We start from the raw sequence: 13,602 nt of genomic DNA on the forward strand, positions 1-13,602 counted from the left end.
ATCAAGATTACTGGGAGAAATATCAATAACCTCAGATATGCAGATGACACCACCCTTATGGCAGAAAGTGAAGAGCTAAAGAGCCTCTTGATGAAAGTGAAAGAGGAGAGTAAAAAGTTGGCTTAAAACTCAACATTCAGAAAATGAAGATCATGGCATCCGGTCCCATCACTTCATGACAGATGGGGAAACAATGGAAACAGTGAGAGACTTTATTTTGGGGGGCTCCAAAATCAGTGCAGATGGTGACTGCAGCCATAAAATTAAAAGACACTTTCTCCTTGGAAGGTAAGCTATGATAAATCTAGACAGCATATTAAAAAGCAGAGATATTGCTTGCCAAAAAAGATCCATCTAGTCAAAGCTATGGTTTTTCCAGTGGTCATGTATGGATGTGGGAGTTGGACTATAAAGAAAGCTGAGCACCGAAGAATTGATGCTTTTGAACTGTGGTGTTGGAGAAGACTCTTGAGAGTCCCTTGAACTGCAAAGAGATCCAACCAGTCTATCCTAAAGGAAATCAGTCCTGAGTATTTATTGGGAAGATCCTGATGCTGAAGCTGAAACTCCAATACTTTGGCCACCTGATGCAAAGAACTGAGTCATTGGAAAAGACCCCCATGCTGGGAAAGATTGAAGGCTGGAGGATAAGGGTAAGACAGAGGATTAGATGGTTGTATGGCATCACCGAGTCAATGGACATGAGTTTGAGCAAGCTCCAGGAGTTAGTGATGGACAGGGAGCCTGGCATGTTCCAGTCCATGGGGTCGCAAAGAGTCGGATACGACCGAGTGACTGAACTGAACTGTATGTATGTACCAGACTTCTTTTGGTGTTTATTTTTCATTAATAGTTTACAAAATAACGTTTAGGAGATTGTGAAAAATGGTCTTCAAAATATCTGTGGATTTATCACACACAAAAATCACTTTCAACATTTGGTCAGGCTTTTTATTTCTAAAGTTAGAGTTTACAAATCTATGTTGTCATAAATTCTATAAAATGTTGTATTTTGCTTTTTATTCCTAACTTTATACCATAAACATTTTTATGTTATTATGTAATCTTCATGAATATGTTTAATGTCTGTGTATTATTCTATCCTGTGTTTTTTTCATAATTTTACCATTTCCATAAGTTTTTCCCTATTTTCACTACTGTTAATCATACCCTAATATCTTATTACCTAAGATAATTTAAAATTAACAATTATTTTCTTAGGCTAGTTTCCAAGAAGTTTAATTTCTGGATCAAAGGTAATAGACATTTTAAAGTTTTTGAAAAAAAAATTTTTCTTATAAAAGATTGGTTGAAAAGTTTTCATTACACAGAATAGATGAGAATAAGATGAAAGCTAGGGTTTTCCTTGCCTGGCCTTTTTTCTATTTCCTGAGCAAAAACTGTGGATAAGTATTTTTTTGTGTGCATGATTTCAGAAAAGTTTCTCTCTATATAAACATATCTAAATGCATCATATTATATATTATATATACAGATGTCATTTTTATATGCAGATAGAAACACATTTGTTTTACAAGTTGTTGTTTTTCACTTAACACTATATCTTGAATATCTTTTCATATCTGCATATATAACTGTACTTTTATTCTTATTTACTGTACATTTTATGCCATTGTATTGCCTTAGTATCTTATAACTTTGCAACTTTTCTTAAATACTGCTTTCTGTGTAAGAATTGGTAGATTTGTTTTATGGCCTATTTTCCACAAAGGAATAAAATTTCTGGGTTAGAGAGACCTAAAGGCAGAGAGATTAAAGGACAGTGGAAAATGAGACATTTATAAGCAAAATAGCACAAGGACCTTGTAAAATACTCAGGATAATGTAAAAGAATTATGGCATCAAAACCCCTAAGGATTAGTAGATTAATGACAGTTGAGTACTGATGTTTTTAAAATAAACTCCAGGAAATGATGCAATAAATTTGTAAATATTTAAAATAATAGGTAATGACAGCTATTCTCAAAGTCTTTATATGAGTAAACATTCCTAAGAAAATTTCAGATAAAATAAACCAGGTCTTGAATGCATCATGTGTTATATTGATACCAAGCAGAGAGGTTATGGTGGTTCCTTCTCCTTAATTAAATCTTCAGTTAGGTGGCTGAGGGAGAAAGGGATGGAACCAAAGTTATGTGCTTGAAATGAAGGTCATTTAGGTGACTCTGCTGCAAAACATAGCTTATATAAATTAAACCAGAAGCTAGTGAAGACTGAAATGTGTATATTTTAATATTTTACTTAGCTCCCTGATTAGAACCTTAGGTTGAAATGAAATGGGGGCTGAGATAATGTGTAAAAGATTCTATCTCATTTTGCATAGCACTGAATTAATCATTTTCCACTAGACTTCAAATAAAAATTGTGATTATGTTAAGAACGTCTCTGTGCCAAAAAGTCACACACAATTAATGATGTTTTGTTGTGTCTAACTTAATATAACTTAATCTGAATTGTTTTCACTTATAGCAATGGATAAATTTGTAAAGTACTGCATTTAATGCCTTCATACCTTTCATGTTGATAACATAAAGTGATAGCTTCCTTCTAAGTATTTTATAATATGTCACACTTAATTAGGTTTTGTCCAGTCCACCAAAAAATCAGGTGAATTTATAGAAAAGATAAGTCATATGCAGTGAAGTGGGTAAAGTAAAAGATTATAGTTGCTAGCTACAATGAGATGGTGTCCTTGGGAGTTAATTCAGTATTATAGAGCATAGTGTTATTTAAATGTGTTTAGTTTTCTCTGTTATTTTTAGTTTAAACTGTCTTAATGCATTTTGACACATTGTATTCTCATGGTGGAATAATTTATGTGCCTTAATTTGTGAAGTTAATATAATTTATACATTATGAATATAAATAAAATATTAATAAAGTTTTATATAATGTAAAATGTATATAGAAGTAGGCATTTTATACTTTCATATTTGAATCAGAAGAAGTCATAGTGCTTGGCCAAGTAATATAAACCTAAATAGTAGGATTTAAATAAAATGCAATTTTTATCATCATGGACGTGAGTCTGAGTGAACTCCGGGAGTTGGTGATGGACAGGGAGGCCTGGCGTGCTGTGATTCATGGGGTCGCAAAGAGTCGGACACGACTGAGCGACTGATCTGATCTGATCTGAGGCAGGATAGAATGGTCTTGATGAAAGAACAAGAAAATCATGCATTAAGAGTTGCAGTTCTAAATACAATTTCTTTTTTGTTGTTTTTTGTTTGTTTGTTTTTATATTTTATTTTTATTCTGAGTGAATTGTGAAAGCATATAGCTATTTGTTTTCATAGATTCCTTCTGAAATATTTGTTAGGTATCTGTTTATGCCACACTGTTCTCAGTGTGACTGTAACAAAGTGCTTGCCTATATTGAAGTTTATATTCTGGGAAGAGATATGCCCAACAAGTGAAAAACAAACATGTAATGGAGCATATGGGCTAAGTGCTAGCAGAAAAGAAAATCAAGGTAAGGAGATAGAGTGATGGTTTGAGGAAGGGGTAGTATTTTTTAGGGCTGGCCTCTATCAGTGAGGGGACATTTGAGCAGAGAGGGAAATGAGGTGCAGGGGTCAGTCACTCTGTCATTTGAAGAAGAAGCACAAGAAGCAGAGAGCCCAGCAAATGCAGAGTCTAAATTGGGAGCATAGTTTTTGAGTGAAGAATTTGGAAGGAGGTCATTGTGACAGGAGCAGAATGGACAAGCTGAGAGTGGGAGACGATGAGGCCAGAGGGAAAAAAAACTTTTATGCCATTAGGAGGATTTTATTCTGTGATAGGAAGTCACTGGAAAAATCAGAGCATACAAATGACATGAGTGGAAAGTTTTGAAAAGATTATTCTCACCACTGTGTAGAGGATAGACCTTAGCTTTCTGAATCTGTTATCTTTGAACAGGTGTGGTCTTGAGTTGTAATTAATCCTGGGTTTTTGTAAGCCATGTTTCAATGCCAAAGGTAACATATGAACATCTTCACTGTGTAGGTAGATGATGTTAGTTATGAATTTTGTCACGGGGAGTTGCCGGGAAGATAATTGATTGGTGACACAAAAAATGATCAAAGAACAGTCATAGTTTTCAAAGTGACTGGGAACTTGGAATAAACCTGGATATATATTTACTCTGTTTTTATGGCCTTCTTAGGCTCTTAAAATTCAGATAAACAATTCTTGGCAAAACTTTCTTCTGATACAGAACTGCTGGTTTGTTTAGCTTCAAAAGAAGCAGAGGAAAGGGAATGAATTTAGAAAGCTTGCCTACTAATGTTGAAAACCATATCCTTGCCACCACTTTTCAATGACTAAATTATCAAATTTAGAAGGAATTGGTGGAAACTGAGAAGCTGTCAGCAATAGTACAGGGACATAAGACCCCTTATCATTAGAGGTGAAATTATTAATTGACCTCCTTTTTTGAAGAACATAGAGAAACATATATCAAAAGCATCTAAAAGTTATCATGCTCTTTGACCCAATCATTCCAATTCCAGGAATTTATACTGAGGCAATAGTCAGAAATAATAAAATAATTATGATCTGTATTTGAATTAGCTTTATAATCACAAAAAATGGAAACAATTCAACATTTAACACCAGGCAATTGGTCAACCACATTTTAGTAAAACTTTATTAGAATATTCTGTGCAGTTATTGAAGAATAGTTCTTATTAAATGATACATGGAAACGGTCACAATATTTTGCTAAATGAATAAAATGGGATACAAAATGTTATCTATAGATGTAGTAAAGTGAAAAAAAATACTTAGAAACCTGCCAAAATGTTGACTACTAGTTGTTTCTGAGTGGTGAAACTAGGATATTGTTGTATTTAGTTGTATTGTCTCCGTATTTTTTTATCGTTATTATTTCAAGCTTCAAGTAGTGAATATGTACTCTTTTCATACTTGGGGAAAATAACATATATTATTTTTAAAATGTTTGTTTTCATAATAGAAAGCTAATACTGTAATGTAATAATATTTTGGTATTTTAAAAATATCTCAAAATATCCTATAACATTTGAGTGGAAAAGATGTTTTCCTATGAAATTCTTTGTATGAGCCTCTTCCATTTTGCTGCAGATGCTATGGGAACTGACAGTTCTCTTTGCTTTTAATGGTCATCTTTATAGCAAGGTGAAGGAGCAGAGCCTTGAGGGATGAAGGGCTAAATAGATAGAGGAAACAGGGCGATGTGTCACACTGCTGACATGGGAGTCTCAGCATGCATGGTCCTCCCTTACAGTAGGTGGGAAATGGTCAAGGTTAGATGCTGGCTGAGGTCTTGCTTTTTAAGTTTCAGTTTCAGAAGAACATCTGAGAAAAAAGTGACCAAGTGAGGCCTTTTCTGATCTCACACCTAATAAATCCTTGATGCTCAGGCCAGTGTCCCATTTTTGCTAAACCTGAATCAGGCAGCACCTAACTGTACAGGCTCTCATCAACTTCCAAAGCCTAACCCTCCTGGGGGAAGCTAGCTGACGTGGGCAAGTGGTGATTACAGTCCTGAGAGAGAAGGACTACAAGCTTCAGGAAATTCTGAGTGAGTCTGTAATTTATAGATTATGCTAGTACTATTTGGCTTCTTAGAATAGTCTTTTGGTTCAATAGCTGCTAATTGTTTATTTTAGTTATTATTATTGTAAATCATATTAAATATTTTATTAAGGTAATATTGACACATGACATTATATTAACCAGATATACAACATAACGATTCTGTAACTATAGTAAACCATATTTCTTTATAGCTTGTGGACTACTTGGGGAAAAGCCTAGATGTCCTGTTGGCTCTGATGAAACAGAGCTTCAGTAATTGATACCAAATCAGATTCCCCCCCACCCTCCTGTCCTGCCAACCTGTTGCTTAGTGGATCAAGCAGATTTATACACAAAGACCTAAAACACTGTTTATCTAGACTCTCTAGTTAAACAGTGCCAGCATTAGTGTAGTGGGAAAGATGATATCTAACTTATATATACTATATTATAAAGTTACTAAAATAAAGATTGACTTGGTTTAAAAAAAAACAATGATAACCTAATTGTCATGAGTTGATGTCATCTCTAAACTATATTATTATAAAAAAAAAAAAAACCTTTTGTATTTGGTGGATTGGATGAGTGAGGAAAACTGATGCTCAAAGACTTCTTACAGAGAATACATTTGGCCTATGTGAAGCACTTCTTTTCACTTCCATATTTTTTCTCTTAATGTAGTTAAGTCATTCCATTTTTTCCCTGAAAGCCGTGTGAATCAGATATCTCACTATTTGTTTCCAAACACAGAGGGATGAGTAAGTAACTAACTGCGTCTTAGCAACTCACCTTAAATTGAGCAAGGGATCACATTCTAGTTCTGCTTTTTTTGAAGTACAATCTTTGGATCAACTGCATCAGCCTATCTGAGAGGACAGAAAGCAAGGAAGTAAGAGAAAAGGGAGGCAAGGAAAGAAAGGGAGAGAAAGATAGAGAGGGAGGATATTTTGGAGAAACTATGTTTTTATATAAAAGGGATAATCTAGGTCTAGTATTCTTTTGTGAGCTTTTGTTAACCAGGAAGTGGTGTAATGATAGCTGTCAGAGATTTGGAGACACAGGTCATCAGATGATAAGCAAGGGATGTAGACAGGGTTGTGCCAGAAACTAAAGACAAACTTAACGGATATTACAGGTTGCCTAGAATTATATGAAAGTGGGAGATAATACTTGCAATAAACATACTCATCATTTCATCTATTATTATGTATTAGGTGCTTGTGCTTGGTCACTCAGTCATGTCTGACTCTTTGCAACCCCACAGACTGTAACCCGCCAGGCTCTTCTGTCCATGGGGATTCTCCAGGCAAGAATACTGGAGTGGGTTGCCATGCTCTTCTCCAGGGGATCTTCCCAACCCAGGGATCAAACCCAGGTCTCCCTCATTGTAGGCAGATTCTTTACCAACTGAGCCTCCAAGGAAGCCCCATTAGGTGCTTAGGCACTTGTTAATAAGTTAAATATAAACATGTTCTACAGGTATTATTTCATTTAATGCTCCCAATATAATCACTAAGATATCTCTTTTTGACAGATGAGTATACTGAAGTTGAGGCTGAGCCTTAGGCCAAAGAACTTACTCAAGGTGACACAGTTAGTGTGGAACTTGAACTCTTTAGGTCTTTGCATTCCTAAAGCTCAGTGCTAGTAATCAGTGCAGGTAAACAGAAATGTCTACAGCAGCTTTTACTGTCAAATTTATAGGAATTATGCAATATCTTTTCTGCTCTGTCCACATGGAGTGTTGGAGTCACATCACTGAAATATCTACTAACGGACGAAATGCTTATAGTATAGTCAGTCCTGGTAGTTTTAGAGATCTAAAAGAATAGTGATGATTGGGATTATAAAAGCCATAACACGTTTCTAAAAAGGAAAAGGCAACTAAATTCCTTTACAGTCATTTCATTGCATGTGCCTTTGGCAAATCTGTCACTGCTTCTGGCTGTTGCCTTTTTTTTTTTTTTTTATGTAAGTATCTCTTTGCATGGATTTCTTCATGATTTCCTATTTGTTTTCATTTTGAAATCATAGCTTGAGCATTGTTTAATCCTGCCATTTTAAAAACAGGATCTTAATGTGAATGCTTTTAAATTAACCCCACTTGCTGCTGTTTCATTTACAATGTTTCCTTGACCTGTTTTTAATACCTTTTGGTATTTTATGTGGTCTCCAATCAGTTGAACAGGTAGTAGCTGAAGCTGTGGACTCTAGCCTCCACTGCCACTATGACTCCAAGGCTGGTGTTAGCAGCACAGAAGGAGAGGAACTCTCAAGGAAGCTGGAGACTGACACAGGTGCAGGTAAGGGTGCATCATTACCTAGGAAAGATCTTCAGAAAGCCTCTGCAAAAGGCAGTGCCATTTCCATCTTTCATCTTCTTATCCTTCTTTCCGTCTTTATTTTCTTTTTGACCAGTGAATGTGATGGCAGGAGGTGGTTGAGCGGCATTAAGGGGAGCTTTGGAGCTGACATCAGATATGAAAGTTATCATTCTTTTTTTGAAAACATTGGTGCCTAGAGTTTGTTTTTTAAAAAAGGATTTCAGATAATAAAAAAGGACTGCAAATAACAGAAAATATTGGTAGGGATTTTCAGACCAATATTATTTCTTAGCATGTCTCCCAGTTAGGTGGATGTGCCTAACTGACCCATTGGAGACTTGAAGAGCCCAGACACATTTCATGGTGATTTATTTGAACTCCTTATTTTTTAAAATTAGGCAAGAATTCATTGCCATCAGCAAATGACCTGGCTTTTGATGATGAGTATTCCAGCTGCAGGAGGGCCTATTAGAGTGACTCAACAGACCATGACACATATATATCTAGTCACACAGCCTGTGCCCTTGAAATCAGGTTTCCCTGTATTTAGTAAATAATTTTTTTAAAATAGCCTGATTTAAATACATGTATGTGTGTGTGGAAGTAGGGGGAGGGAGAGGGGGCTTCATTGTGTTCATCATGTGGTCACATTACCCCCCACATCCAATTTTTAATGATGGGCATCAAGCCCTCTAAGGTATTTGAGATTTTACTCTATTTTCAAGCAGACAAATTAGCCAGTTTCACAGATGCATTAGAAGATACAAGATTCCTGGCTCAGAGAAAAAGGACTTTGTTACTCAAGGCAAATAGTAGCAGCCAGATGATTTGCACTTAGGCTGGCTCCCTGAGCTCAAGTTCCCCCAGGGAACGTGGAGAGGGCCAGGTGACACCTGAACTTGAGTGGACTGAGTTGCAGAAGGACTCTGGGCTTCAAGAACCCAAGTCTTTCATAGTGGACATTCAACCAGAGGAGTTCTAACATACCTCCTCAACAATGCAGGCAGAGTAGTTGTTGTCTATTAAATCTGATTCAAGCAAGAAAATATCACATATTGTATGCAGTGAGAGGGGAATGTGGAAGGAAGATTTGTTAGGGCTCTCTGTGTGCCAGGCACTGTGCCAAGTATTTTATGGTTTGTTCTTACAAAGATTCTGTGAGTTAAGGATTGCTATTATCACTTTATGGATAAGAGAATGAAGGCTTAGAGATATGTTTCCCAAGTTCACACAATTATGTGGCAGAGCTGGTATTCTCACCGAGATCTGTCTGACTCCCAAGTACACACTCAGTCACTAAATCAAATTGCCCCTGTTTTTGAATATTGCTTGGTTTCTTATATTCATTTTTTTTTCAAAAGCCCATGAGGTTACTAGCAAAAACACATCATGTTTTTGTATTGATATTTCTTAGAAGGGCTTCAATTACGCTTTCTCCCTTGCTTCAGGAATGTCATGTCTGACTGCCCTATGAGTGTGTGTGTGTGTGTGTGTGTGTGTGTGTAATAACTCAGCTAGATGCCACTAGCACTTTTTCTCTGAGAATTTAGGCACAATATATTATTACATAGTGGCTAGGCAATTTTATTACCCTGCTGTATTCCTGAATGTGCTTTAATTAATCCATAAATTTAGAGGTCAACTTAGCAAAACAGAGGACTTTCCTTAAATGTTTTTTATAACTGACTATTGAAGTATACTTTCATGAAGGAATTTGAATAGTAATAGATATACTATTAAAGAGACTTGGTATGTTGTTTCTCATGGCTTTCATTTAATTTTGTTTTAAATCTAGTAATCTGTAAGGAAATAAAACAAACCATATTCTTTCAGGTGAACTGGCTCCATGGAAGCCCATTTGGCTCTACATTTAATATAATAAATAGCTGCTGTGGTATGCTGAGGACCTCCTATAAAAGTTAACAGCACCCTACTTATAGACCTGAGGTTTCTGTTGTGCTGTGTGCTTAGTTGCGTCTGACTCTTTGCGACCCCAAGGACTGCAGCCCCCCGGGCTCCTCTGTCCATGGGGATTCTCCATGCAAGAATACTGAGTGGGTTGCCATGCCCTCCTCCAGGGGATCTCCCCAACCCAGGGAGATTGAACCCAGGTCTCCTGCATTGCAAGTGGACTTGTTTACTGACTGAGCTACCAGGGAAGCCCCCAAAAACTGGAGTGGGTTTAGCTTATCCCTTCTCCTGGAGAAGTTTCTGTTACTCCTTTGAATGAATATATCAAAAGTTACCCTCCAAATACATTTTTAAAGGGAAATTTAATATCAGCTGTTATTGTCTAACTTCATAATGGCTTGTTTTAATAGCTGGTAAGAGGCCAAGAGGAGGAACAAAGGACAGCCATGTGTGGTGTTAGGAGAGGAACTGCAGTTATAGGACAGTCCCAGATGGAGTAACAGAGTAAGGATGAAGTGAGTAAGATCAGGGCTTTCAGTTTCTGGGAGATTGTTGGTGATGGGGTAGGGGTGAGATGGTTAGCCAAAAGGGCAAGCAAGAGAAAACCATGAGGAAGACACACTTGCCTACATTATACATTTATACCATTTGGAAGTCGGCATCCTGGCATTATAACTTATTTTGTAGAATCTATTCCAGTGTCCTCTACAAACAAAGAAGATTAGATTGATAGAAAGCATTGAGAGGACCATTTGAGAAGCTCTAATCTCCCTAAGTATTATTCTGCAGTTGAAAATTTTAAATGCTTTGGCCTTTGGTCTGGAATGCTTTTATTTATTTTGCTTGGATCACTGTAACAGAAATGCACATATTTGCTAAAGGATAAGAAATCTATCTGGAGCCTTTTAAGAAACACACTGAACTTATATTTATTGAAGTATGATAGCTAACACACCCAGATTTGCAGGAAAGTATGGATGAGAAACTTATGAAATGCTTCAAGTAGGTTATTTATGTTGAAAATTGTCCCATACTACAAAGTCCTGTCTTGCTCTGTGATCCTCTTTTGCCAAAGGCAAATCAAATTCTGAAGGTAGAGGGGAGGTATTTTGACCTACAATACAAATTTGTATCTATAGTAAAAAGTCTTACCTTGAGCTACGAAGTTATTTGATCACTAAATTTAGATATAGTAGCTTTAATGGGCAGAGAAGGCAATGGTACCCCACTCAAGTACTCTTGCCTGGAAAATCTCATGGATGGTGGAGCCTGGATGGCTGCAGTCCATGGGGTCGCTGAGGGTCGGATACGACTGAGCGACTTCACTTTGACTTTTCACTTTCATGCATTGGAGAAGGAAATGGCAACCCACTCCAGTGTTCTTGCCTGGAGAATCCCAGGGATGGGGGAGTCTGGTGGGCTGCCGTCTATGGGGTCGCACAGAGTCGGACACGACTGAAGTGACTTAGCAGCAGCAGCAGCTTTAATGGGAGCAATGTATGGGATAATGATCAGTTCATATTGTATTATGATTCTGTTGCTAAATGCTCACATGAGTACAAGAAACCTAGGCTGAGAACAAGCATATTATGGTCCTGTAGGGAACAATGATTGCTAAAATGAAATCCTCACTATTTTCCTTGTTGCATAATTTTTTCTGCAAGTCCTAATATTTCATTTGAAAGTGGGATATATGTATGTGTGTATGGGGTGTGTGTGTGTGTATAAGAAAGAGAGGGAGGGAGAGAGATTTTATTATTCTAAGGCATGGATTTTTTTGTTTGTTTGTTTTCAACAGTTCTGATGTTCAATTTTCTTTAATATCAATGTGTGTCCATTAAATTTGATAGCTCTTTTTTTTTTTCTTTTTTCATCACGAAAAGCCATTATTAAATCATGGTGCATGTTACAGCTGATGGAATCCTAGAGTTGAGGAAATGAAATATAATATCAGTAGCCCCTTGATATTATACATAAATATCTCTTATATATAGAAAATTATATGTAATGTCTCCTCCTGCACTTTGATTAAAGTAACCTTGATTTCTAACCTTATTTTATAGCACCGGATAGGAATCTAGTGGTGGAGGAAAGGACTGTACTCAGCTCAAACAAGAAATCCAAGCAAGTTGCATCAGAAGAGCATACCCTGGAGATGAAAGAAGCAGTGGAAGAAGGTGAAAGTCCTCAACACAGGAATGCTGACACAGAAGGAAAAGGGGATACAGCACAGCAGGGAAAAGCCGGGGTTAATGAGGTTCCCTCGGGGCAGGGGAAGCCAAAAGTAGAACAGCTGGCATTAGTAGGACAGTTTACGGAGCAAAGAGAGCTCTCTCAGGGCATAGCAGTTGAGGCAGAGGCAGAAGCAGAAGGGGATAGAAGGCAGGATAAAGAAGGGTTAGGTGCCAGAGAAGGAGAAGCAGCAAAAGACTCTGGAGGTCTGAATGAAGGTGAGGCTGCTGAGGCACTGGCCCTGATGCAAACAGTGCTGGAGACGGAGCAGGCAGCTTCTGAAGGTGGGCAGGCTTCAGAGAGGGCAGTGCTGGCAAGCCAGGCAGCAGCTCTGAACTCAGGGTGTGCTCAGGAGACAGCGGCCCTAAGAGAGGCAGTGAGGCCAGAGAAGGGAAAGTCTGAGAGCGCGGCTGTGAGTGCAGTTGGGTCTGCAAAGCTGGGCGTGGAGGACAGTGAAGAGGAAGCATGTACAGACCTAGAGGACAGGGGACCCATGGAAGACGCTACATCTGACAGAGAGGAGGGTTTAGAAGAGGCAATGCTGGGGCGAGACGAGCCGACCAAAGAGAGAGAGGCAGTCACAGGAATGGAGACACCTTTGAGCTCCTCCACTTCTGAGAAGGTTGAGGCTACTCAGATGGGGAGTTCAGTGGACAGCCTGGAAGGACTTCGTAAGGACCAGGTGGAAAAGGAGGGGATGGTGATGGAGTCAGAGTCTAATACAGATGATGATAGGAAAGAAATGTTACCTGAGGAATTAGACTCAGAAAAGAGAGACAAGAGGAAAGCTGAGAGTTCAAAAACACCTCTGGGGGAAACTGAATCTGAGAGAGAAGAGGTGACAAGGGCAAAGGTGCTTCAGGATGAAGACACTTTAGAAGAGGAGCAAAATCTTAAAGGGAAAGCAGGGGAACCTGTGCAGGAAGAAAGACCAGAGGAAGAGACACAAGCCTCCCCAAATGAAACGGAGTGTGATGCCGAGGGTGAAGCAGCCGTGGTGGCATCTGAGGTGACTGAAGACGCAGGGCAACAAGGAGAGGACTCACTGAGAGACCAGGAGGTAGACATGTTTGAAGCGGCCCCTGGATTTGAAAATTCCCTAGAAAACACAACGGTTTGGGGGGAAGGGGAAGGAGGGGAAAGACTGAGAGATGCCGGAACCACAGAGCACAGAGGCTCAACAGAGCTGCTCTTTAGTGAGAATGTGGCCCACGAAGAGCAGGAAGAGGAGTCTACCCCTGCAGGAGAGAGGGTGTCAGGAGCTCCCGAAACCAAGTCCACAGGGAAAGCACAGACTCCCAGGGGTGCAGGTGAGGCCCAGGGGTCTGCAACCAAAGATCAACACGTGGTCACCAACCAGGAGGGGAGGAATAAAGACGGGCCTTTACAGGGGCCAGAGGGAGTAGCCGCCACAGCCTTGACCCAAGATGTTCCTGAGGGAGATTCCATGATGGCAGGAAAACTCAGTGAAGTGATGGATGAGATTGCAGAGGAGGAGGTGGATAAAGAGTGCACGCGGGGGACAGGAGCGCCGAAGAACGGGGCCCCTAAGGGGGACGGGAGCGCGCATGGC

General features: G+C 38.8%; 1 protein-coding gene across 1 annotated transcript in view; it reads left to right on the forward strand.

Moving 5' to 3' along the window:
• ERICH3 (glutamate-rich 3) overlaps positions 1-13,602 on the forward strand; it is a 121,375-nt gene that overhangs the window by 104,117 nt on the left and 3,656 nt on the right. Inside the window, 1 exon segment of the mRNA XM_010849425.1 lies at positions 11,861-13,599. Coding sequence (XP_010847727.1) covers positions 11,861-13,599 — 1,739 coding nt within the window.

The sequence above is a fragment of the Bison bison genome, unplaced genomic scaffold, assembly GCF_000754665.1.
Source record: "Bison bison bison isolate TAMUID 2011002044 unplaced genomic scaffold, Bison_UMD1.0 scf7180017864283, whole genome shotgun sequence".
NCBI classification, from domain to species: Eukaryota; Metazoa; Chordata; class Mammalia; order Artiodactyla; family Bovidae; genus Bison; species Bison bison.